Source organism: Pan paniscus, chromosome 19 (genome assembly GCF_029289425.2).
Source record: "Pan paniscus chromosome 19, NHGRI_mPanPan1-v2.0_pri, whole genome shotgun sequence".
NCBI lineage: Eukaryota > Metazoa > Chordata > Mammalia > Primates > Hominidae > Pan > Pan paniscus.
The window spans coordinates 97,181,828-97,207,541 of record NC_073268.2 but is presented as its reverse complement, the minus strand read 5'-3'; the positions used below and the strand labels follow the sequence as shown (position 1 = coordinate 97,207,541).

General features: G+C 45.2%; 2 protein-coding genes across 4 annotated transcripts in view; one reads left to right on the top strand and one right to left on the bottom strand.

Moving 5' to 3' along the window:
- Window positions 1–25,714, bottom strand: part of RPTOR (regulatory associated protein of MTOR complex 1) — a 417,904-nt gene that overhangs the window by 335,884 nt on the left and 56,306 nt on the right. For all 3 annotated transcript variants that reach the window (XM_063599478.1, XM_003831138.7, XM_055101956.2), the window contains one exon: window positions 1,401–1,503. In XM_063599478.1, coding sequence (XP_063455548.1) covers window positions 1,401–1,503 — 103 coding nt within the window. Of the gene's footprint in view, window positions 1–1,400; window positions 1,504–25,714 lie in introns of those variants that run through there.
- Window positions 24,086–25,001, top strand: LOC106634015 (large ribosomal subunit protein eL31-like). The gene has a single exon (XM_034943072.3). It carries the CDS (start codon window positions 24,104–24,106, stop codon window positions 24,479–24,481), a length of 378 nt encoding a protein of 125 aa, XP_034798963.1. The 5' UTR covers window positions 24,086–24,103; the 3' UTR covers window positions 24,482–25,001.

Sequence of the window (25,714 nt, the reverse complement as noted above, 5' to 3'; positions counted from 1 at the left end):
CTAAAAATACAAAAATTGCCTGGGCGTGGTGGCAGGTGCCTATAAGTCCAGTTATTGCGAGGCTGCGGCAGGAGAATGAAATTCTGACACATGCTACGACATGGATGAACTTTGGGGGCATTATGCTAAGTGAAAGAAGGCAGAAACAAAGGGACAAATATCAGTCTACTGATATGAGGTCCCTAGAATGACAAATTCATAGGGACAGACAGTGGAATGGTGGTTACTAGGGGCTAGGGGAAGGCAGGAATGAGGAGTTGTGTAATGGAGACAGAGTTTCTGTTTGGGATGGTGAAAAGGTTCTAGAGATGGACAGTGAGGATGCTTGCACAACATTATGAATTATTTCATGTCGTTCAATTGTACACTTAATAATTCCTAGAATGAAAAATAATAATAATAATAATAATTCCTAGAATGGTATTTTGTGTTGTGTATGTTTTACCACAATTAAAAAAACAAAACAGTCTCTGGACTTGAACTGCATAGGTTCAAATCCCAGCTCTGCTACTTACAGGACAACCATAAGCAAATTACTAATCTCTATGTCTCATGTTCCTCAGCTCTCAAATGGAGACTAGCAGTAAACCCTACCACACAAGGTTGTTGTGAGCATTGCAAAGTGCTTCCAGTGGCGTCTGACACACTAGAAGCATTCAGCAAATGATGGCCATTATTATTATGGGCCATGATCCATTATGTGACGCTTTGCTGGAAGTAGTTCCATTTACCTTTTCTACATTGCCATGCAGGTATCAGTCATTCCATTTTTTTTTAAGTGTACATAGATACTATGTGTGCCAGACAGAACAAATATAAAGTAGAAAATTGGCCGGGCATGTAATAAAGTAGAAAATTGGCCTGTAATCCCAGCACTTTGGGAGGCCGAGGTGGGCGGATCACGAGGTCAGGAGATCGAGACCATCCTGGCGAACATGGTAAAACCCCATCTCTACTAAAAATACAACAATTAGCTGGGTGTGGTGGCGGGTGCCTGTAGTCCCAGCTACTCAGGAGGCTGAGCCATGAGAATGGCTTGAACCCAGGAGGCAGAGGTTACAGTGAGCCAAGATCATGCCACTGCACTCCAGCCTGGTGACAGAGGAAGACTCTGTCTCAAAAAAATAATAATAATAAATAAAAAATAAAATAAAGTAGAAAATTATATAAGCCAATAATCATCACTGTATTGATTTTTCTGGAAACACTCTCTCCACTACCAATCACAGGTGAGCGCATCGGAAATTACTCAAAGGTGATGTGACTCCAGAAAGAAAATCCCCTCAGATTTGCACAGCTGGAGACGGGCCCCTGGACCAGACCACAGGCTTGGCGAGCCCCGCCCAGGCCAGAGCCGGCCAGACGGCCTTTGTGGCAGCGGGTGAGGGAGGCGTACTCACCGATCCAGCATTCCAAGCGTGCACAGGGCGTGGTCTTCACCACATCGGGAGGGTCCACACCAACATTCAGGCACAAAACCAAGGCAACGCTGACTGTCTTCATCTGAAAACACAACAGAAAAAATATATATATATTTCAATATGGAACTCGTTTATGTGTTTTTCCAGCTTTTAAAATGTCCCCCAGAACACTGAGCCCCTTCCCTACCCACCTGCCCTCCAGCCAGTCCTCCGCCTGTCACCTGGCTACCCCAGCCCTAGTGCAGGAGTTACGCCCTTCTTTGAAGGCAGGGTTTCACAGCAAAGGGGGCAGGTGGTGAGAGGGACGTGGCAGGAAGGGCTATTCTCAGGCTTCCTTATGATAAATCTCCAGAAATGGAATTATTTGATCAAAAGATATAAACATTTTAACGCACTCAATACATTCTGCCAAATTCCTTTGCAAAAAAAATTACACAAATTTACATTCCCACCAGATATTAAACCAGATGTAATATTCTTGTTATTTAAAACCATCAATCATTTAATGAGAAAAGCTGTCGTACTGATTTAGTTTACATTCGTTCACATCAGTGATGCTGCCTGGTTCTCCTAGAGTGCCTTCACTGCCTGCGTTGTTCACTCTCCGTGGACCATCTACTCACTACTCATTCCTCGTACTTACACTGCGGCCTGGCCACACTCACCTCTCGGCCCTCAAATCCACAGTTCCCTCTGCTGGGAGTTCCCCTCCCCCGGGTCACCTGGCCGGCTCTGACTCTCTCCTCAGATCTCAGTTTAAAGATCAATTTCTTGGGGAGGCCTTCTCTGGATACCCCTCGACACACCTTCCACACTGCCCATCGGGGTGGAGCCAGCTGGGGAACGCTGCGATCGCACCTGTCCTTTCCTCCCGGCAAAGCTCCGGCCCATGGATGCTCCTCAGTGGGCCAGAGACTCAAGTCCACTCATTTGAACAAAACCCTGGCCCGGACCAGGTGCTAACTATCTGCTGAATGAGGGAAGACATGTATTTTGGTACAGTGTTTCTGTTTTACATTGACCCTTTAAGCCGTCTGGATGTTATTCTGGTATATGATACAAGATAAAGATTAATTTTTTCTCATAAAACTAGCCAGTTGTGTCAATCCCTGTTAAATAATCTGCCCCAAACTCACAGGTGTGCACAGATATATGTATTAATTCTCATAGAGACAAAATTCTATTTCTGGGTAATCAAATTCATCCCATTAACCTATCAACCAATACTTCTACTAGTACTACATTAATTTAACTAATTTATCTTTATATTTCATAATACTTGGAAGGGTCATTTTTCACCCTCAAATTTTAATTTTACTTAGCTATTTATATTCACTTATTTTTTTCAAATTAATCAGTTCTTCAATCTTTTAATCCCATGGGGATTTTTATTAAAATTGCACTGAACTAAAATTGCAATGAAGTTTAATTTTAACTTAACGTTAAGAAGTAACATCCTCATAATATTCTATTTTTCTATACAGAACATAATATGGTTCTCCATTTATTCAAATGTTCCTTTAACTGTTCTCACTAACATTTTTATAGTTTTCTTCACGAGTAAGTCCTGTGCCTTTCTTATTAGGATTATTCCTAAGACCTGGTGTTCCATAAATCAGTGGAGCGACGACAGTTAACATTAATTTAATTGACAGTACGGTTAACATTAATTTAATTGAGAGTACATTTCAAGCAGCTAGAAGTGTGTGGTGGTGCACACCTGCGGTCCCAGCTACTCAGGAGGCTGAGGCAGGAGCATCACTTGAGCCCAGGAGTTTGAGGGTACAGTGTGAAATGACTGTGCCTGCCAACAGCCACTGCACTCCGGCCTAGGCAACACAGCAAGACCCCATCTCTAAAAATAAATAAATGAATAAATCATTTTTTAAATACCTAAAGAAAATAATTCGAATGTTCCTAGCATAAAGAAAAGATAGGCTGGGCACGGTGGCTCACCCCTGTAATCCCAGCACTTTGGGAGGCCAAGGCGGGCGGATCAGCTGACATCAGGAGTTCAAGACCAGCCTGGCCAACATGGTGAAACCTCATCTCTACTAAAAATATAAAAATTAGCCAGGCATGGTGGTGTGCGCCTGTAATCCTAGCTACTCCGGAGGCTTAGACAGGAGAATCACTTGAACCTGGGGGGCAGAGTTTGCAGTGAGCCGAGACTGTACCACTGCACTCCAACCTGGGCAATAGAGCAAGACTCCATCTCAAAAAAAATAAAAAGAAAAAAGAAAACAATAAATATTTAAGGTGATAGGTATCTCAATTACTCTGATTTGATTATGTGAATGTAAAAAATTATCACCAATAAAAGTATTTTTAATTTTTAAGATTTCCAGATATTTCATGAGTGTTTCAGGGAAATATATGTATTTCCCCATAACAGTTTCTTATTGATAATTGCTGATATATAAGAAAAATGGTTAGTTCCTTTACTAAATTCTTAGTTAAATGTAATTGCTTTTTGGTGATTGTTTTCAGGTTTTGAAAGTATACAGCTATATTATCTAAGAATAATAAGTCTGTCTCATTCTTTCCAATAGATCATTCCTCCTGTTTCGGTTTTAGATCTTAGCGTATTGATCAGAACTTCTAAAATAACACTAATAATAACAAAATGATGACAGTGGAGATCTTTGCAGTTGATTTTCATGAGACATAAATGTTTCATTGTTCAGAATGATGCTGGTGACTAATTTTAAGTACAATCTTTATCACATCGAGATAAGATTCTCTATTCAAAACAGAATTTAAAGTTGTATAGGAAAAAGGAAGCATTTTAGTGCCTCCTCTCTTAACAGTTAAAAAAATTTATTAATTATATCACTTTCTTTTTTTGTTTTGTTTCATTTTTGAGGTGGGGTCTCACTCTGTCGCCCATGCCGGAGTGCAGCGACATAATCTTGGCTCACTGCAACCTCCACCTCCTGGGCTCAAGCGATCCTCCCACCTCAGCCTCCAGAGTAGCTGGGACCACAGGGTGTGCCACCACACCCAGCTAATTTTATTTGTATATTTGGTAGAGATGAGGTTTGTCATGTTGCCCAGGATGGTCTCCAACTCCTGAGTTCAAGCGATCCACCAGCCCAGGGCCTCCCAAAGTGCTGGGATTACAGGCATGCGCCACTGCACCCAGCCAATAATATCACTTTCTAAAGGAACTGCATCTCTGCCTCCGTGGATATACTAGGAGAAGAATGTCTTCCCACAGACATGTAACAGAAGCCTCCATGATGAAGCGTAAGAGACAAATGGCCCCTTCATCTATTATCAGGAGAAAGCACTAAAAATCAGAACAACAAAAGTCACTGTATTTAACTAGTCATCCTCCAACATTTAAGTGATCAGTATCCATAATCCCAAATCCCAATTATTGTATAGCAAACTCAGCCTCTGAGGATAAACTGCTTAAAACTAGACATTTCCTGGAAACGTTTCTGTGGTCTTCCTGTGGCCATGGTGAACAGCTGTTAACACCTGCCTCACAACACTTTTAAATCAAGGGTGTTCCTTTCATGCTCTGTAATATGGAGAGGAATTGATTCAAACCCTGGCGCAAGTTCCAAGTTGCTTCCTAAAGGAAGAGGCTGGCTTTGCCTACAGTCATCTGCAGGGTCCCTCTGTGGGAAGGGAAGCCTTCTAATAGACCTTGTGCTTCCCCACAGCTTAACTGGTTCCCCACTGGCTTCTTATCTTGTCCCTAATCTGCAAAGAGAATAGGCCTTAAACTGATGTTAGGCTCCTCTAGCAAAAGCCCGTGGAAGAAACAGCATTAACGGGCCGAATCTGAGACACCCACCTGCTGCTCCCGTGGCCAAGTGCCACCGCCGCTGCCCTGGGGCTTGTCTGGCAGTGCTTTCTCCCCGTTTATCCACATGCTCCATGCGCCCCAAGAAAAGGTGGGCAGAGCTGTTTTTCTGGGCTGATGTATGCTCAGTAACTTCCCACACAACCCTGTTCTTTCTTGCCCCCGGGAAATTCACAGCCAGGTTTGGGACTCAGTCCCAGCACTTCGGATCAATGGTGACTCCCTGGGCTAGTGCTTATTCCCTGAGCCGTGCAGTGTAGACACACAGTATACTTCATCCTTCACCATAGGGCCATGAACTAGGTGGTGGCGTTCCCCTCCCAGCGAGGAATCCAGGGAGTAAGGGGCAGCTGCAAGTCCAGGCAGCGAGCAAGTGGGGCAGCCAGGACTAGGGCAAGCTCGCTGGGTGAAGAGGCTCTGCGGCTGCTGGGTCTGCTTCCTCCTCTGCGTCTCGGGGCTGGGGAGGCGGCAGAGGCTGACACAGGGCGGTGATACGGCATTCCCAACACCTCTGACTGATTCCTGTTTCTGCTACCTCGGCTGTCATTTTAGACAAGTCATATTCCCTCCACCTCTACAAATGCAGCTAATTAAATTTTTAACATTTAACATTCTCAGTCAAATGAGTAGCTCTAGTTAATTATAAAAAGTATCTCTGAAGATCTCTGAGTCCCTCACACAAAAGTATTAATAGAAGCCCAAGAATCATCCTTTAGTCCCACGGGATGGCTAAGGGGCCTCACCTCACTGTGCCTGTCAGTAAGTGTGGTCTTCCTGACTCACCAAATGCTACCTAGAGAGACCATTTCTGACTTCTTTACAGGCCAGCAATAGGAAGGCATGGCCCTCAGCTGGAATGTGTGAAATTAAAGACAAGAACGAAGACAAGAAATAAATTAATTTCATTCATCCTTGTTTATACAATACACACCTAACCCTACATCCTGCATTATACTTTTAAAGAAAACAAGAAAAGCACCTCGCGAATACACTGACACATGAACTAGAACAACGTGTTAGCTCTAATATCTAGCTACCAATTTCACTCCAAAACCGGGCAAAAGACAGTACTATCACATATCCTTAAGCCAAAAAAAAAAAGTCTTGCTCCTCTGCAAATTTTAACACTGTGAGCCTAATTTCAAATTTGGTAAGTTTTTTGCTTTGCTTTTTGAAACAGACTCTTGCTCTGTTGACCACGATCAAGTGCAGTGGCACGATCTCGGCTCATTGCAACCTCCGCCTCCTGGGTTCTAGCAATTCTCCTGCCTCAGCCTCCCAAGTAGCTGGGATTACAGGCGCCTGCCAGCATGCCCAGCTAACTTTTTGTATTTTTAGTAGAGATGGGGTTTCGCCATGTTGGCCAGGCTGGTCTCGAACTCCTGACCTCAGGTGATCTGGCAGCATCCGCCTCCCAAAGTGCTGGGATTATAGGTGTGAGCCACCACACCTGGCCTCAAATTTAGTAAGTTTTTAAATTCTTAGCTATACCTAAAATGTCTTTTTGGCATTGTATTTTCATTTCTATGGCAACCTCGTTCCAAAAACTCTTGATTAATGTTTTTTAATAACAGTTACAGAATGTTTAAAATGTAAGGGCTATCAAATTTAATGTACCAAAAACTGCATAATATTACATAAGTTTTTTGACTTTAAGACATTTTCCTCCGATGCAATGTAATTTAAGATGACAACGTTATATCCCCATAGGTTAATTTTGAATTTGAAAAGAATATCATTTTCATTTTGAGAAACTATAAAACTATAAATGCTCACTAACAATGCATGGCCTTGGACATGACGGTAAATTTCAATCCCTCCTGAACAGTTTCCTCATCCTTAAAGTGAGGGGGTGGAGACAGATGACCTCTCAGGTGCTAAGGATTTTTCAGATTCTGAAGTTCTGACTCATGACTGGTCTTCCCAGCCATCCTGGAGGCACCCCCTAAAGGCTGGAGCACACGCCTAAGGATCCTGTGCCCCGGCTCAAAGATCTCCATGGCACTTTGGATTCCAGGTGGGAGAGGCTGGGGGCCGTCAAGCAGTGGGGTCCTGATGTTATTATAACAGCCTGGGCAGTGTTCTTGATGCTCCTTTGGTGCCAGCTTGGTTTTGAAATTCCACAGTGTTCAGCTTGGTGAAAGGATAATGCGATCCCTCTGCCCTGTCGCACATAACACACCCAGGAGGGTTAACACACCCAGCAGGGTTAACACACCCAGGAGGGTTAACACACCCAGAAGGGTTAACACAGCCAGGAGGGTTAACACACCCAGGAGGGTTTGGAGCAGCACCCAACACTCACCACGTTAACATTTCCACTCTCCATGGAATCAATCAAGAGTGTCCAGTCTCACCCCAGCTCAGGCCAAGCGTTGCCACCAAATGAGCTGTGGAAATAATCCAGCGTTCAGAGCTTCTGGGTTTCAGAATTGCACACAGGGCCTGCAGACCAGATCACCTCCATTCGAAGGCCTGTAAGCTCAGAGCATGTCACCTCACAGGTGAAAAACCTATTAACGCCTGTCACCTCCCAAAGAATTCAAAGCAAATCACAAGGGATTTCCTTACTGGAGTCTTCCTTCATAACTGACTGGATAAAATCATATATATTTAAAAAGATACAGGTGATCAGGTGGCACAAACAAGCTTGGGTATAAATTCACAGGCTGACGTGCAGTGACACCTAAGTCACCATGCAGAATGAAGAAATTAAACATGTTCAGCAGCCCAATCACTGCCTTCTGTCCCCCACACTGAGAGTGTGGCTCACACTTATCCTCCCAACATCAACAACTGAGAGTTGTGGAAAATAAACACAAAGCAAGACTGGGGCCGGCCACACAGGTCACAACATTCACTATCCCCTGGTTTGTCTGAAGGCAGAGCCACCCAATTCCCGGGAGCGCTCATTAGGATTCACAGCATCAAGCAGAAACTCGGAGCAAAGCCGAAGCTACACAAATGCATAATTTATAAAGAGAGTCAGAAACTAGAACATATAGCAAACAGAGTAGATATACCTCGCAGGGAAGGGGAGGCGGGTAACCAAGTTGTCCAAGAGAAGGAAAAGCCAGTTTGCCCCCTCACTTCCATCCCCAAGCACTGCTACAAAGTGAGCACCAAGCCCGCAGGAAGCACATCCAACTGAATTTCTGCAACCAAAACCTGCAGTCCAAAACAAGATCATCATCACCAGCAGCAACTGTGTTAGCTTGGGAGACTCCCTATTTTTATATTCCTTTGTTCATTTCAATGGGAATTGGGAATGAGGGGAGAGGTGCTTGAATCTATGAGCTCAGCTCGTTACCTTGAGCCAGAGGCCTCATTTAGATTTAAGTACTACTCTTTTTTTAGGCCAAATTCTGTCTATGTATCACTGCTTTTAAAATCTGCCTCCACCCCTGTAGAACATCCTGATCAAAAGGAAACGAGAAGAGGAAAATTTCGGCCTCAGGGATGAGGAGGCCTCGCCCACGGCGACCTTCGCACACGTGAGTGCTACAGTCCTCACTTGGCTCACCCCTTCCTGCACCACGCAAACTGCACAAGGGACTTGGTATGAGTTTAGTTCCAACATCACAGACCCTTGAGAAATTTAGATTTCTGAAAGTCAAAATAAGAACTGCATACAAAATAAGTTTCATAAAAGGAATCGTTATAGCTCACTTTAAAGGTGCTAGTTTTATTCTGGGGGAAAAAAAGTTTATTATAGAAACTGCAACTGTTTTGGCCAGGCGTGGTGGCTCACGCCTGTCATCCCAGCACTTTGGGAGGCCAAGCCTGGCGGATCACCTGAGGTCAGGAGTTTGAGATCACTCTGGCCAACGTGGTGAAACCCTGTCTCTACAAAATATAAAAATAAATAAATTAGCCGGCTGTGGTGGCATGCACTTGTGGTCCCGGCTACTCGGGAGGCTGAGGTGGGAGAACTGCTTGAACCCGGGAGGCGGAGGTTACAGTGAGCCGAGATCACACCACTGCACTCCACCCTGGGCGACAGAGCAAGACCCTGTCTTAAAAAAAAAAAAAAAAAAGTTGTAACTATTTTAAGCAAACTAAAGAAACTCCCTTCTTACGGAATTCCATACTGAATCCTTTTGTGGTTCCTCCAAAAACAAACGGTCAGCCCTGGTGCGGGTGCGCGAAGCCACGCGACTATGCCTGGGGGTCTCTAAATGAACCGCTTCTACCTTGAGGCCTAGTGTGCGCAGCCAGTCAGCCCACCGCCCACCAAGGACTGCGTGAGGAGCTAGGAACCATTTCTTTGCTGTTCTTTAGTCGTCGATAATCCCCAAGGATACTCGTGGGATTTGCCTCTACCTGAAACACCTTATGGGGTGAAATTAACAAAAAAAGAAAAAGTTAAAATAAAAATACTTTGTCACGGAGCAAAAATACGAGGATATATACACTTACAAATTAATTCCAAGTCATTCAACAGCATAAAATCTAAATACGATAAACTGTATCCTATGGAAGCCTAAAATTCCACGTTGAAGGGCATAATTAAATGGCGTATATTAAACAGTGTTACATGATAAAATAGTATATGTCCTTTACAAAAACATACTTTCAGGTTGCAACTGTTGGTGAACTCTGTTGGTAAATGGGTGAACTCTGGGGTATGTGAATTGTATCTCAGTAGAGCTGTTTTAAAAATATGTTCTCAAAGAATATTAAATGGCACAGGACATGCTCAAACATAACTGAAAAGAGGAGGGTACAAAACTGTACCCACAACTGTGATTCCAAATATAAGGTCGCACCAAATGAAAACACAAGATGTCATGAGTGATTCTGACCTCTTCAGAGGAAGGTGGATGATTCTTCTTTTCTTCTTTGTACCTGGCCCTTCTGTGTATGCACTTTCCATCTACCATAAACATGTTATTTCTATAAGCATGGGGGGGCAGAAGTGGGGATAAAAATGACTTTACCACAATAGTCAAAAATTTTTTTCATGGTTGTGCATGTATGTCTATACAACTGTTTTTATACCCTGAAGATCTAGAAAATAACCTGCGCAGTCAGCTGAAGCTTGGGCGAGTATCCAAGGTAACTAGCGAGCTGGACCGGTGTGAGGAATGTTGTGCTGGCAGTATTGGGCACACTTAAGAGATCGAGTCGTGTTTCACTTACTCCTGGGAACTCTGGTCCTTAAAAACCAACAAATAATTGGTCTTCGTAAAGTAAGTATAGCAAAGGGCTCTAATATTTTTTTTTCTCCACTCCTTCCCAGTTCAAGATACAAAGTGAAGCCTATTGCTTCAATAGGGCTCAAACGGATCCTCCCATCTCAACCTCCCGAGTAGCTGAGACTACAGGCATGCGCCACCATGTCTGGCTAATTTTCTAAAATTTATTTCATGGAACAAGATTTTCAAATTTCAGGCTGGGTGCGGTGGCTCATGCCTATAATCCCTGCACTTCGGGAGGCCGAAGCAGGCAGATCACGAGGTCAGGAGTTCGAGACCAGCCTGGCCAATATGGTGAAACCCCATCTCTACTAAAAACACAAAAATTAGCCAGGTGTGGTGGTGTGCACCCATAATCCCAGCTACTCGGGAGACTGAGGCAGAATTGCTTGAACCTGGGAGGCAGAGGTTGCAGTGGGCTGAGATCGTGCCACTGCACTCCAGCCTGGGCAACAGAGTGAGACTCCGTCTCCAAAAAAAAAAAAAAAAAAAGATTTTCAATTTTCAATAAATAGATTGATTTCAAGGCTGTTTAGAGATTTATTTGATAACACACTGGGCCACAGCTTTACTATTCCTGATGCAAATTAAAATTAGCCACATTATCATGGGACTGAGTCATTCATTCAGGGCTAATTTTCCTTCCACTCTTCATTATCCAGCAATATGTTACCCATGGTACAGGCTTCATCAAATCAACCCCAAGGCAAGTAAAAATATGCAGGGCTCCCAGGCAGGCTGAAGACATAAGCCCATGGCATTTCTCAACAGAAAACTCTCAGAATGCTCAGAGCTTTGTTCTGCTTCTGTACCAGCCTTCTGCTTGGGCCAACGCATCTCATGAAGCCGTTCCAAAGGCCCCATAGCTCCAAATAGACGCGGGAGGTGGATTCCAATAACAGAGGCCTGGAAGAAAGGCCTCCGGGCCCCACTGCAGCTGCCACGGCATAAACCTGGCTAAATGGATATTTTCAGGAAGATGACGTCTAACATTAATGACAAGGGCTAACATTTACTTGGGAAGAAAAAGAATGGAGGAAGGGAAATTAGCCAGGAAGCTGTCACGGTGGAATAAGAAGGCCTGGGCTAGGTGTGGCAAGAGTGGAATGGGACAAGGAAGAAAGAAACCTCAATTTCAAAGAGAATAGGTAACAGCATGTGCTGCTAAGTGGGTATCAGAGATGAAAGGCATGGGTGAATCAAAGGTCTTGCACAGCTGAAAACCTAGTAATAAGCCGTCCATTAAGATGCCCCATGGGGAACCACGGCAGACATCTGCCATCTGTAGTTCCCCATAATCTTCTCAACACCTTCCATATATTTGACAATTTCTTATGCTACGGTTCATAGCTTACTAAGGTGGGGAAAAAAAGACTGTGTCCTGACTCCTGCAGCTAAGGGGCCAGCATGTGACCTGGGTTCCTATGATCAGATGCACCTACAAGATCCAATTCTAGACCCTGAGACTCGAGGCCCCCATTCCACAGGGAGGTGAGCACCCTGTGAGCTGTGTGGCAGAGGCACCTGGCTCTTCAGGAGGCGGTGGCAGGTCTTCCAGGACTCCTCCACTGTCTCAGTTGCTCAGCAGCTACAGAAGCCCCCTTGAAGCCTACCATAATGTCAGGGACCGGCTCTCGGGTCTTCTGGAGATCCTTGGCAAATCCCCTTTCTATTTAACCTGGCGGGAACAGACTCAGATATTTTCTCCGAATGGCTTTTTCTGCCATCTACGTAAGAATGATGGCTTAGCAAACCTCACCTTAGTAAAATAACGTCAGAACTCTCCCCATGACCCAACTATTCAAAGGAATCCTAAATGAGGAATTACCGCAGGACAAGGCCAAAGGTGGAAGGAAATATCAACGTGAAATAACAAATAGCAACACTGCAGTTTCCTCCAAGTCCTGGTGACGAAGGCAACGGCACACGCAAGTATCCTTGGGGATTATCGACAACTAAAGCAGCTGTCGGCAAAGCGAGCACTACAATAAAGTCCATGGTTCAGAATTTTACAAAATGCAGAGTGGCACATGCATCTTCCCTGGGTGCTTCAAAGCCTCTCTTGGCTACAGATTTTAAGATCTGAGCAGTGAGATGGTTTCTACAGTCTGCTATTCACTACACATATTTCTTCTTGACATTCTTGCAATTCTAATTGCCCGAAATATTTTTTCTTTAACATTCGCTATCTGGTCTGATCTCATGAAGTTGAGAGAAACATGTAACACAAAACAAAGAAGGCCACATTTACCACCACAGAGCTCCATCTGAACAGGAAAACCTCACCTACAGACACAGGCCTGCAAAGGCAACGCAGAAGCCAGCACAGGAATCAGATATTCTGAAGGAGCCACCTAAATCAGAAATATTTTCTTGATATAGTAATTGTTAACAAAAATTCAAGCAGAGCCTTTCAATATTTGGATTTTTTTCTTTAGAAAATAAATTTCGAAAATGGCATTCTTCAGGAAATATTTCAAGCATGAGACAAGGTGAGGCCTCTGAAACACTGAGGACAGGCCCCCTTCTCGGGGAGGCCACTTTGCTGTCCCCACAGGCTGGCCTGAGCACACCTCTGGGACCCCCAACCGCAGCATGTGGCTTGGTGAGTATGTGTATTGGGGGTGGGCTCCCCTGGCTCTGGGTGGGTCTTCCAGGCCTGGCTTATCTTTGCGCCCCCAGCACCTAGGGGTGCTGACATGAAGAGAGTGTCCAGCCATTTCCTTGTCAGGAAGGGACAGGACAATGAAAGGCCCCAGTGGAGTGCAGCAGTGTCGCCGGGGAGGCCTTCCACCAACACCAGGAGGAAAGCCAACCTTCTTCCCAAGATCTGGGGCAGGAATCCACTCAGCACGGCCACATCTGGGTGCAGAGATGATGGTGCGATAGACGCTTCATCGTGCTCCACAGCCACTTATCCAGAATACACGGCCCAGCCCGAGTCCAACACCACTTCATTCAACAACAGAGAGCACCTGTGTCCACACAACACACAGCCCAGCCCGAGTCCAACACAGCGTCATTCAACCATAGACAGCACCTGTGTCCTGTTAGTTCTTGAAAGTGTCCATATATGGATGTTACTACATATTAAATATAAGCACAAGAAAAGAAGTATGAAGAGACAGAGATTCTGAATGTTCACTTTGAATGTCTTCATTAAATGCTTGTGGCATCAGAGTCAGGTCCTGGGGCCGCGGTGCCCTGTGAACAGGATGTGCCCTGTCCCTTCCAGGGACGAGAGACACACGTAAGTTTCCTTCCAGAAATGCCCAGAGTGCCACGGATCTCTCAGGAAAGACTTAGAACTAACCCTGTCTGACAGCACTGGGGAAAGCTTTGCAAGGCAAAGTGTCACTCGAGTCTGGAGAGAGAATTCACAGGCAAACAAGAAGTGACAGGCCACGGAGGCTGCCAGGAGCAGAGGCAGGAAAGTGGCCAGGTTCTCCAAGCAGAGCCAGCAGGACTCTCGGACAGGATGATGACGATCACTGAAGGCCACACACCACACCGGGGCAGGGGGGCCTTCATCTTACAGGAGATGCATCCAAGGGGGGCCCCTGGCTCTGTGGACAGAGGCTGATGCTGACGGACTATGGACTTTGAGATGCTTTTGGTTCTTTTTATAACTATACATACACGCTCAGATATTTTGCTTTCCCCTTAAAATTTCCATCCACATTATGGCCTTACATCTTTGACAAAAGTTTTGTTTGTTTGTTTTTGAGACAAAGTCTCATTCTGCCTCCCAGGCTGGAGTGCAGTGGCGTGATCACGGCTCACTGCAGCCTCAACCTCCTGGGCTCAGGTGATGCCCCCACCTCAGCCTCCCAAGTAGCTAGGACCACAAGTGGGTGCCACCACACCAAGCTAGTTTTTTTGTATTTTTTGTAGAGACAAGATCTTGCTATGTTGCCCAGGTTGTGACAAATGATTTCCAAATCGGTTTCAATTAAAAGTCGAAGAAGAGTATTTACACCTTTCTCTGTACATAAGACACAGGCTTCAGAGAACAAATGAGCCACAAAGCAAAGGCTGCAAATCAGAATGGCTTCAGATAATTCGACACTGGAAGCTAAGCAAGTCAGATTTACAACACAGAATTTAATAACTAGACAATCAGTTATGTGTGAAGACAGAGTAAACATTAAGATTCATATATTAGGCCCAACAGTGGCTCACACCTGCAATCCTAGCACTTTGGGAGGTCTAGGTGGGAGGATCTGTTGAGCTCAAAAGTTCAAGACCAGCCTGGGCAACACAGCAAGACCCTGTCTCTACAAAAAAATTTTTTAATTAGCCAGGCATAGTGGTGCACACCTGTAGTCCCAGCTACGTGGGAGGGTAAGGTGTGAAGATCACTCGAGCCCAAGAGTTAGAGGTTACAGTGAGCTATGATGATACCATTGTACTCTAGCCTGGGTGAAAGAGTGAGAACCCTTCCCTTAAAAAAGATGCCTATTTTTAAAACTATCCTATTTTAGAGTGAGAGCAAATCTTCTAAGTTAAAGACTGATCACTTCCTGGTGTAATGCAATGTGAAGTCATCAACAACACTTATGAAGCGTTCTTGCCAAAAAGACTTAATGTGGATACAATCAAACCTCTAGATTGAACTTCCAGTTTGCAGGAAATGCAGGGAATGAAAAGACAAGTGAAATGATGCCATGAGGAAACACTCAGCAAAACCTAAGTGGGACATTCTCCAACACAAGCAGCAGGACCCTTCCGCAAGAAGTCTGTCATTTACAGGGGGGGAAAAAAGCTCCGCATTTAGAAAAGACTAAAGAAACAAACATAATGAGTAGATTTTGTTTTTTTTTTTAAAAAAAAAAACAGCTATAAAACATGTTATTGAAACAGCTGAAGAAATTTCAATATAGACGAACTATTTAGATAATATTGTGGAAGTATGGTCAATTTTCTTAGGAGTGATATTGGTATTATGGTTAGACGGGTGAATGATGTTTGAATTCTTATGAGATGTGTGCAGGAGTATTCAGGAAGAAAATCACTAGCCAGGCGTGATGGCTCACGCCTGCTCACGCCTGTAACCCCAACACTTTGGGAAGCCGAGTTGGGCAAATCACTTTAGGTCAGGAGTTCAAGACCAGCCTGGCCAACATGGTGAAACCCCCCTCTACTAGAAGTACAAATAAAAAATTAGTTGGGTGTGGTGGTGCGTGCCTATAATCCCAGCTACTCAGGAGGCTGAGGCAGGAGAATCACTTGAACTCAGGAAGCAGAGGTTTCGGTGAGCAAAGATCGCATCACGGCACTCTAGCGTGGGCGACAAAGTGAGACTCCATCTCAAATAATAATAATAATAATAACATGTGCTACTTACTTTCAAATGATTCAAAAACAAACAAAAGTGTGACAGAAAGAGCAAATACGACAAAATGCAAACAAGCCTTGTGTCAAAGTGGTGAGTGTGAGGTGTTCATGGTACCATTCTTTCAGGTCTTCCAATTGTGTGAAAAGTTTTCAAAATAAAGATTTGGAGGCAATCTGCATTGGAAAAACAAAACTGACCACAAGACTCCCAGGAAAAATGCAATCTATTGCTTGAAATTAGTTTCCAGGTAATAAAAAGCATTTTACTTTCCAAGAAAGGACAAGATCGAAAACCCATTATATTAAACAGACTGCACATATATCTACACTCGAAAATTCGGTTGGAAAAGCAGACGTGCAACAATATTCAAGTGTCTGACACATTATCTTCCCTTCATGCTAAATTGGTGTCTAAGATGATGATACCTTCAGTACGACAGAAGTCAAAAAGAACTTTCTGGGTTTTCTTTCCTTCAAGAGAAGCACTCTAACAAGTCAGGGAGGGTATCACTTCCTCTGGGCTTCTCCTGGTGGGTGGCATGGGGTGCTCCTCAGGGTCTACTGTCGTGGAGATCATCCCTAGGTTCAGCTGAAGGATCACATCAGGAAGTTTCCCTTCCCATTCACTCCCGCTCAGTGAGAGCTGCCCAGCAAGAAGCACCCGGGAGTACAGCCACGAGGCCATCAGCCTTCTGCCCTTTCCTCAAGCACAGGGTCCCTATTAGGCACCTCCACACCAGTTCATAAACGCCCCCTGCACCATTACCTGCCCATACCATGGAGACAGCAGGCAGCATCTCAGCCCCGTCATCTCAACTCCCTGAACCTTCTTACTAACAAGACATACTTGCTCACCGTAATGAGCTACAGTAATTGACAACCATGGGAATGCTACATATTCCATGAACACAATTCAGACGTGTTTTCTGTCTATATCATCATAATGTTGTATAATCAAGCTTTTGCTGCATGTACCAGGAACAGGAAATGAAAGGTTTCACATTTTGCTGGGTGTATAATGAATGTGGTAAAGATGAACAAATGCAAGGAGGGAAGGAGAAGGAGAAGGAGGAAGAGAAAGAGGAGGAGGAGAAGAGCCGGAGATAAAGGAGGACGCAGAGATAGAGGAGGATGAGGAAAGGACAGTAAACCAATAAATGAAAAGAAAAGCAACTCTATGACCATTAGTTGTAGTCAAAAATGAGAAAACCTTATTCTCTCCCTGATGGCCAAGGCCCCACAACCCTCAGGACATGCCCTTGACGTGAGAACCGACTTGCTGGAAGGCCTCGTTCCAGGACCCAGCAGGCACTGCAGGGGAATGTGCTATCTACACCCTGGCCTACACTTTTCAATTGGCTAAATGTCAGTTGTAAGCTACCATTTTCCATTTACCCTTTAAAGTCTATTACCACATGCATGTAGCCTACAATGGCTCTCTTAACAAACACACACACACACACACACACACACACACACACAACCAACACCTTAATCTTTTTTTTTATTTTGAGACAGAATCTCGCTCTGTCGCCCAGGCTGGAGTGCAGCAGTGCAATCTCAGCTCACTGCAACCTCCACCTCTTGGGTTCAAGCGATTCTCATGCCTCAGCCTCCTGAGTAGCCGGAATTACAGGCGTGCGCCATCAGGCCCGGCTAATTTTTCTATTTTTAGTAGAGATGGGGTTTCACTATGTTGGCCAGGCTGGTCTCGAACTATGACTTCAAATAATCTGCCCACCTCAGCCTCCCAAAATGCTGGGATTACAGGTGTGAGCCACCCTGCCCAGCCAAATCAAATGATTTATACACATCTCAAGACGTATCAACATTGTTTTCTGGCTTAAACTACTAATCTGGAAGCTTCCAGCCACTAGCAGTCGTGAAGCTACTTAACTCAGTGTGAAACCCACCATCTGCCAGAAGGAAGAATATTAACAGCTAGAACGTTTACTGCAGTTCCTGGACAGAGCGTGTCATTTCCAAATGCCTCTTCCGACCTGCGCTGCTCACAGTGCAGAATTCTGTGGGCCTGAGAGCAGAGCACCCAGCACAAACCTAAGGAAAGGTCTGCACGCTGCATGTGCTCCCCGCCCCCTGCAGCCCGAGGCAGGCTAGTGATGCCCTCTCCACACGGGCCGCGCTGTGCTCTCCATGCTTCCCTGGATCTGTTAGGGCAACTGCAGCATGGCCACTTCCTCCTCCCAACTCTCTCCTCTCCTGGCCTAGTGCCTCCTGCCCACTCTGACTTCTTCTTGTCATTGTAACATCTCCTAGGTCAGTAAAAGGCATTGCTCATCCCCGACTCTCACACTGGGTGCAGCAAATTTTGCGACTAATAGGTGTCTGACCACCCTCGGCTTCATGCTCAGTTATCTGCAGACTATAGTGGTTCCATCTGAACCACACGCAGAAGCACCTGTTCCCTCATCTGCCCAAGGGCACTCAATAAACACCAAAGGACTCTGAAGACCAGCACAGTCAAGACCAACACGGTCAGCTACTGCGGGTGGGCCTCAGCGCACCATCACCAAGAAGGGGGGAAAGTGCCCCGAGCATGCTGGACTCGGCAGGCGGCAGTGGCCCTGAGAAGGAAGCAATGCACCCGGCCTTTGTCTAGGCACACAGACCTAGGGTGGGCCACGTCCCCACACACTTCCATCTGTCGCCTCAGTCACGTCTGTTAACCTCTCTGAATCTCAGTTTCTTCTCTTCCTGATACCCCCACCGCCACCTACTTCAGAGGGTTGTTTGAGGGCCAAAGAAGACATAATCTGGATTATCGGTGACAAACCTCTAATGAGATTAGAGTATACATTGTTAGAAAAAACAACGGCTGTAAAGACGGCAACTCCAACGATGGCCCACAAAGTTTTCCATGCACTCATAGGGAAGACCTCGAGAATATTCTGTTATATGAAAAAAGAAAATTGCAGAATAATACATATAGAATATTACTTTTCTCCTAAGGAAAGGAGGGAAATGAGATTGTATATTCCTATTTGCTGCCATTTGAACAAAGTACTAGATGGACACACAAAAAGTCGCTGTCACTGTGCTGTGCCCTCGGGCAGGGGCAGGTGGCAGGAGTGGGGGAACCCTGCTCAGTAAACTGAAAAATGAGAGAGTCTATCACTCTCAAAATCAAAAGAATTAAGTGACAGCAAGCAAAAATCTTAAATACAAATACACTGTATCATGAAACCCAACATTAGCAATACACCATCAGCAAAACTACATCATTTTGTCACATTAAATTAATTGTGTTCATTTACTGCCTTTGTAGTTGGATTGAATTTGTATGTTTGGGATTTACAGCTGCACAAAATTCCTCTAACCATAAGGAATTTATGCCTAGCCTTGGGTTTTATATGTTTAAGTAGCATTATAATAAAAATTATGTATGCATATTTTTACCTTCAATACGGGGTTTAATTAACTTTAAAAAATTGGGGAGCATGTGGGTGGTGGTGCAGGTGGTACAACGAGCAGGTACCTGATGAGGACTGCAGCTCCAAGCAGCAGGTCCAGCCCTCGTCCTGCAGCACCCAGTGCTAAAAACTGTGGCCAAATTTCTCTAAACAAACAATGTCAAAAAATCGGGGAGATATAAAAGCAAAATGAACTTAAAAATAATTACATATATATATATAAATGGCATATATACACATATATGCCATTAAAAACTTTAGGGAGATGAGGGACAAAACATCAGTTTTAAAGGAGGCATAGCTGAGTGTAAATCCTGATCCAACCACTTAGTGGCTAGATTAGAAAGCAGGACAGGTTACAGAAACACTAATCAACTAGTAAGCTAACATATACAGAAGAGCAATATAAAAGATACTCTGAAAACGATTGATACGTGACATTAAAACCACTAAATGATCCATTTTTTGAACATTACCAAAACTGTGGTTTTAGATCCAAAACTACCTTCAGTTGTAAATAAAATCTGGTACTGCCAACAGCTACAGAGTAATAAAATGTTTAAATAGTTTTCAGGTTGAAGAAAGCTGGGCGCGGTGGCTCACACCTATAATCCCAGCACTTTAGGAGGCTGACACAGGAAGATCACTTGAGGCAAGGGGGGCGTTCAAGACCAGCCTGGGAGACAGAGTGAGACTCCTCTTCAAAAAAAAAAGTTGAAGGATGCCCTAAGCCCGTGGGGTCTGAGCCTCACATGCATACACCTCACACTCAGCTGCTAAGAAGTAATGTGTGGGCGCCTTCATGTGCTGCATCTGTAATACGACCTACTGTAGATTCATTTTTCTTGTTAGATAATGCATCCTTAACCTGAGTAGCTCCCTCTAGAAATCTCAAGTTGAATTTCAACCAGGGAATGGCCCGATTCATTGCCTGCTGATTGCTGAGAGGTATGACTTGTAGGTAGATATGCAGTGCAATTAAACGGATACTCACACCCCCAAAAAGAACTTTAATGGATGGATGGATGGATGGATGGATGGCCAGATGGAAGGGTAGGTAGGTGGTTGGACAGACAGGTAAACAGTAGTGAATAAATAAATGGACAGATAAGTAGACAGATCCATTCAGACAGAAGATTGAAATTTGCCCCTGACAAATGATTTCCCACAGTGTCATCACTAAAACAAAAATTAGAAAAATACAAGAAACAATAGGACCACTCCCAAAGTCCTTAATCAACTGCTTCAATCAAGAAAAGGTAGGGTGGGAAAAAACTGTCAATCACTTTAAAAATTGCTACACAACTGCATTCATTTTTAAAGATCAGGTAAAAAATTTTCAAAAGCTAACGGAAACCTCCTAAAAAGTTTACTGGTACCAGGAGTTCCAGACCAGCCTGGGCAATATAACACTCATCTCTAAAAGAAACAAAAAATAAAAAAATTAGCAGGGCATGATAGACCACACCTGGAGTCTCAGAAAGCCCTGTCTCAAAAAAAAAAAAAAAAAAAAAGGCCAGGCACCGTGGCTCATGCCTGTAATCCCAGCACTTTGGGAGGCCGAGGCGGGTGGATCACGAGGTCAGCAGATCGAGACCACCCTGGCTAACATGGTGAAACCCCGTCTCTACTGAAAATACAAAAATTAGCCGGACATGGTGGTCGGTTCCTGTAGTCCCAGCTACTCGGGAGGCTGAGGCAGGAGAACGGCGTGAACCCAGGAGGCGGAACTTGCAGTGAGCCCAGATCGCACCACTGCACTCCAGCCTGGGCGACAGAGCGAGACGCCATCTCAAAAAACAAAAACAAAAGTCTATTGGTAAGAGACACGCATAGAAAACACCACCACCACACTTGATTCACCTAGCACCTACCAACACCTCAAGCTTTACATAATGACTCACATTTCCAAAACCTACATAATGAAAGACGATCAGATCCAGAGCTACACCAGTGCCCAAAGAGCAAATCCACCCTCCGTCTGACTCAGAGCTCCCTCTTACTGCACAGCTAGTCCGTGCCTGAGACATAATGGGCATTCGTCATGAGCAACTGAGCACAGATGGGTCTGTGACTGCCTCCCATGTGTCAGGCACTGTGCTGGGTGCTTTGCATTTTCAAATAACCTGGCAAGGTGTATATCACCAACTCTATTTTACACCTAGGAACTGTAGCTCTGGAAGAGAAACGCCCAGGTGGTCTAGGCCTCACTGGTACCCAACTCTGTTTTGCAGCCGGTACGCCCCATTTGTGTTGAGTGATCACTAGATAAGAGACTTAAGACTATGCACTTCCTCTCGGCCATGGTCCAGAACTGAGACACGGTTTCCTCAACTCATCACGGACAAAGTAACGGAAAAACCCTGCACAGGCTCTCTAGCTCCCAGCAGTGCATTTTCACTGACTCTCCCATATCACCTGCTCTGTCACCCACCACCTCCCCACCTTCTTTTTTCTTAATGTAAAAGAAATAAAACCTGAGAGGTTATACACCTGTCATCACAAAGCCCCTCTCCCAGTAAAAGCAGGAGGATGAGAGCACATCCACTGCTGTCAGTCACTGCTCTCCTCAACACTGAGTTCAACGAAACAGCCTTTCTTCCTTCTTCACCCAGCTGAAAACTTAACTTTGAGAATTAGCAAAACTGCCCATAAGCCCCCAGCCCCAGGGCATCTGAGTGCTGGTGAAACATGGGCCATCACACAGGACATGGATCGTCTTAACCGTCTTGGCCATACCTTACTCCAACCCATAAGAGAAAATCAGCCAGGTGTGGTGGCTCACACCTATAATCCCAGCACTTTGGGAGGACGAGGCAAGAGGATCACATGAGCCCAGGAGCTCAAGACCAGCTGGGCAACATAATAAGACCCACCCTCTCAAAAAAAAAGGGAAAAAAAAAAAAAAGATATGACTTGGCTCTGTGTTCTCATCTTGAATTGTAGCTCCCATAATTTCCATGTGTCGTGGGAGGGGCCTGGTGGGAGGTAATTGAATCGCGCTGATGGATCTTTCCTGTGCTGTTCTCATGACAGTGAATAAGTCTCACAAGATCTGATGGTTTTATAAAGGGGAGTTCCCCTACACAAGCTCTCTTGCCTGCCACCATGTGAGACGCGACTTTGCTCCTCATTCACCTTCCGCCATGATTGTGAGGCCTCCCCAGCCATGAGGAACTGTGATTCCATTAAACCTCTTTCCTTTATAAATTACCCTGTCTCTGGTATGTCTTTATTAGCGGCGTGAGAACAGACTAACACAGGAGGATTTTACCTTCTGGACCAACAGGGACGGCATCGTCAGCAACCCTGCTCCTGGAACAATTTTCTCCTGCTTCTCCTGTTCCATCAAAAGACTAACTCATTATTTTGTCCAAAGATACTATCTACATTTACGAAGACTGAGAAAGTTACTTTAACCACTTTTGTAATGCAAAGATATTTTATAGGTACTTAATATTTAATTGTAATTCAATGATGTTCTCACAGAAGTAACTCTGCCAGCATTCTGTATCTGCACAGCACATAAGCTCAGAAAAGTTCTGTTTCTATCCAAGTTAACATACAATTCTAATAAGTTTTTTCTTGCAACATACCTGCTACTTCCCCTTTGTGACTACAACTGTATTATACTTCAGCACTTGGTTGAAAATAGCTGACTGAAAGTGGTGATGTACATGTCAATATTCGCTTGTTTTCAGGTTTTTATTCCCCCGCCTGTGTTTGAGAGACATTAATCAGAAAGGAAAGGATAAGTTGGTATCTGTGCAGAAGAGGGTTAAGAAAGCAGGCCCCAGCAGCCCTCCTTTCAAAGCCCTGCTTACAGGGGTGGCCCGTGGCTGGGGTCTGCGGACTTGGATTTCTGGAGGATTCCCACCACCCTAACTAGTAAGTGGGGTTCGCTGTGCCTCAACTGTTTTCCAACAATATGGTTTATGCTGAATGCCTGCTTTCCTGCCAGAAGGCTGGGATTTTGGCAAAGGCTGCCTGTCACCAGCCTCCAGTAAAAACCCTGGGGGCTAAGTCTCGGATGCGCTTCTTTGGCTGGCAACGTTTCACTACCTTGTATTGGTCTACCTTGTTCTGGGGGAAATTAGCCCCTCCTGTGAGCCTCCATGGGGGCAGGGCTTTCAGAAACTTGTGCCTGGTTCCCTTCAGACCTCACCCCATGCACCCTTTCGCCTAGCTGGTTTTGCTTCGTTATCTTTCTACTGTAATAAATCATGCCCATGAGTATTAGATCCTGAGTCCTGTGAGTACTCCCAGTAAATCCTCGAAGCAGGAAGTGGTCTTGGGGACTCCACCCAGCACCACATTTGCACAACCAAACAATAATCAACTTTTCACCCTTCGTTCCCTTAACCCTTCAAAGGATGCACCAACCCCCACGAGCTTCTTGCAAAGTGCGCAGGGTCAAACACGCGTGCTTTCCCAGTTCCCTGAATTCAATGCGTGTTCGCACTTAGTACAAATTAGACCATCGCCTAGATGTGAAGCTCCCAGAAAAATCACCTTTTATGCCACAACCTCCTCATTCTGAGCTCTCACTGCTTTAGCGGTTTCTTGATAGGTTTCTCTTGGTTTGACAACAAGATAAATTAGATTTAAAATTATTTCCAATTTTACTCAACGAAGTCTACAGGTTACATTGTCTGGGTAAAAGTGAGATTAATCTTATTGATAGAGATGTTTTTCATGACAAAAATAAACAGCATGATGACGGAGACAGGCGCCAAATCCAGCCACCATGAATAGTTCCTACTTTCCACCACTCATCAGAAAAACATCCCTAAACCATGTGAACACGAGAAGTACAAAAAACCCATCTGGGATGATCATCCAATGGACAACCCAAGAAAACTCAACTGTCCTTTTCCTTTCCAACTTGGACCCGGCAGAATGGCTCCCGCAGAAAAGGATGGCAAGAAGAAAAATGGCCGTTCTGCAATCAACGAGGTGGTGACCCGAGAAGACACCATCAACATTCACAAGCGCATCCACGGAGTGGGCTTCATGAAGCGTGCCCCTCGGGCACTCAAAGAGATTCGGAAATTTGACATGAAGGAGACGGCAACTCCAGATGTGTGCATTGATACCAGGCTCAACAAAGCTGTCTGGGCCAAAGGAATAAGGAATGTCCCCTACCGCATCTGTGCGTGGTTATCCAGAAAATGTAATGAGGATGAAGATTCACCAAATAAGTTCTATACTTTGGTTACCTATGTACCTGTTACCATGTTCAAAAATCTACAGACAGTCAATGTGGATGAGAACTAATCGCTGATCATCAAATACATCAAATAAAGTTATAAAACTCCCCCCCACCAAAAAAAAAGAAAACTGAACCATCTTCACCAACAGCAGCAAAACCATAAAATAATCTGCCAGGGAAGTTTAAAGAAGGCTGGGATGTGTGGGATGAGAAGTTCTGCCCATCTGCGGGGCCTGACCAGCCATCCCTGGCACGGAACCTGCGTGCCCCTGAGATGTGGGAGAGCGGCCCGCCGGCGCTGCGGCTGCACAGCCAGGTGCCCCAACCCTCAGTGATGGCCAGCAATCATTTTCTCCTTCCTGCAGGGGCAGGAATTCAGAAAGGGAAGGGAGGGGACACCTTGTCTCTGCTCCACAATGACCGGGTCCTCAGCAGGCAAGATGCAAAGGCTGGTGATGGCTCAGTGGCTGGCACTGGCACCGCCAGAAGCTTCACCACTCACACATCTGGCGGCTGACAGTGGTGGTCGCTGTTAATGAGAAACCACCTCCTCCCATGGCCTCCTCTGGCAGCCTCTCCGATGGGGCTGGTCTTGGGTTCTGAGAGAACCAGGTGAACGGTATGTCGTCCTCAGCACACCAGCCAAGAGCGCCATTTCCCCTCCAGTCACAGCCCATCCAGATCCAAGGGAGGGAACAGCAACTTCGCCTCTCAATGGAAGGCGTTTCACAGTTACACTGCAGAGAAGGCATGTGGGGCGGGAGATACTGCTGCGGTCATCTCTGGAAAATACGATCTGCCACTGTCCATCCTCTGGCCACCACACGTCACATCCTCCCACATGCAAAATGAACCTGACACCTCCCCAGGGCCCCCAAGGCCTGTCCAATTACTGCTATCAGCTTGAAGTCTGGGGTCTCGTCACCTAAACCCTGCCCAGCTGAGGAGCCTGTGTGCAGGAACATGCAGTTCCTCAAGTCCACCCCTCTTCCATCCCCGTTCTTCCCAATCCAGGTCTAAAGAGCTGACCCAGACACACCCACACCCCACACACAATGTCCCACCCAGGACAGCCACTCGAGGCAGGCACACAGCGCCAGCACCTCCATCAGGGCTCTGTCCTGGTACCTGGGGCTTGTTCTCTGGGATCTCAGCTCCGCCTTCTCAGATATACTTCATTTTCCATGAAAAGTACCCCACATTTACAGCTGGGTGATTTTCACAGCCTGCTTCCTCCTCACAGAAGTCTGGGGGCCCAAAGACTTATTTTCATTTTGTATTGCCTCTGCTCCTTTCAG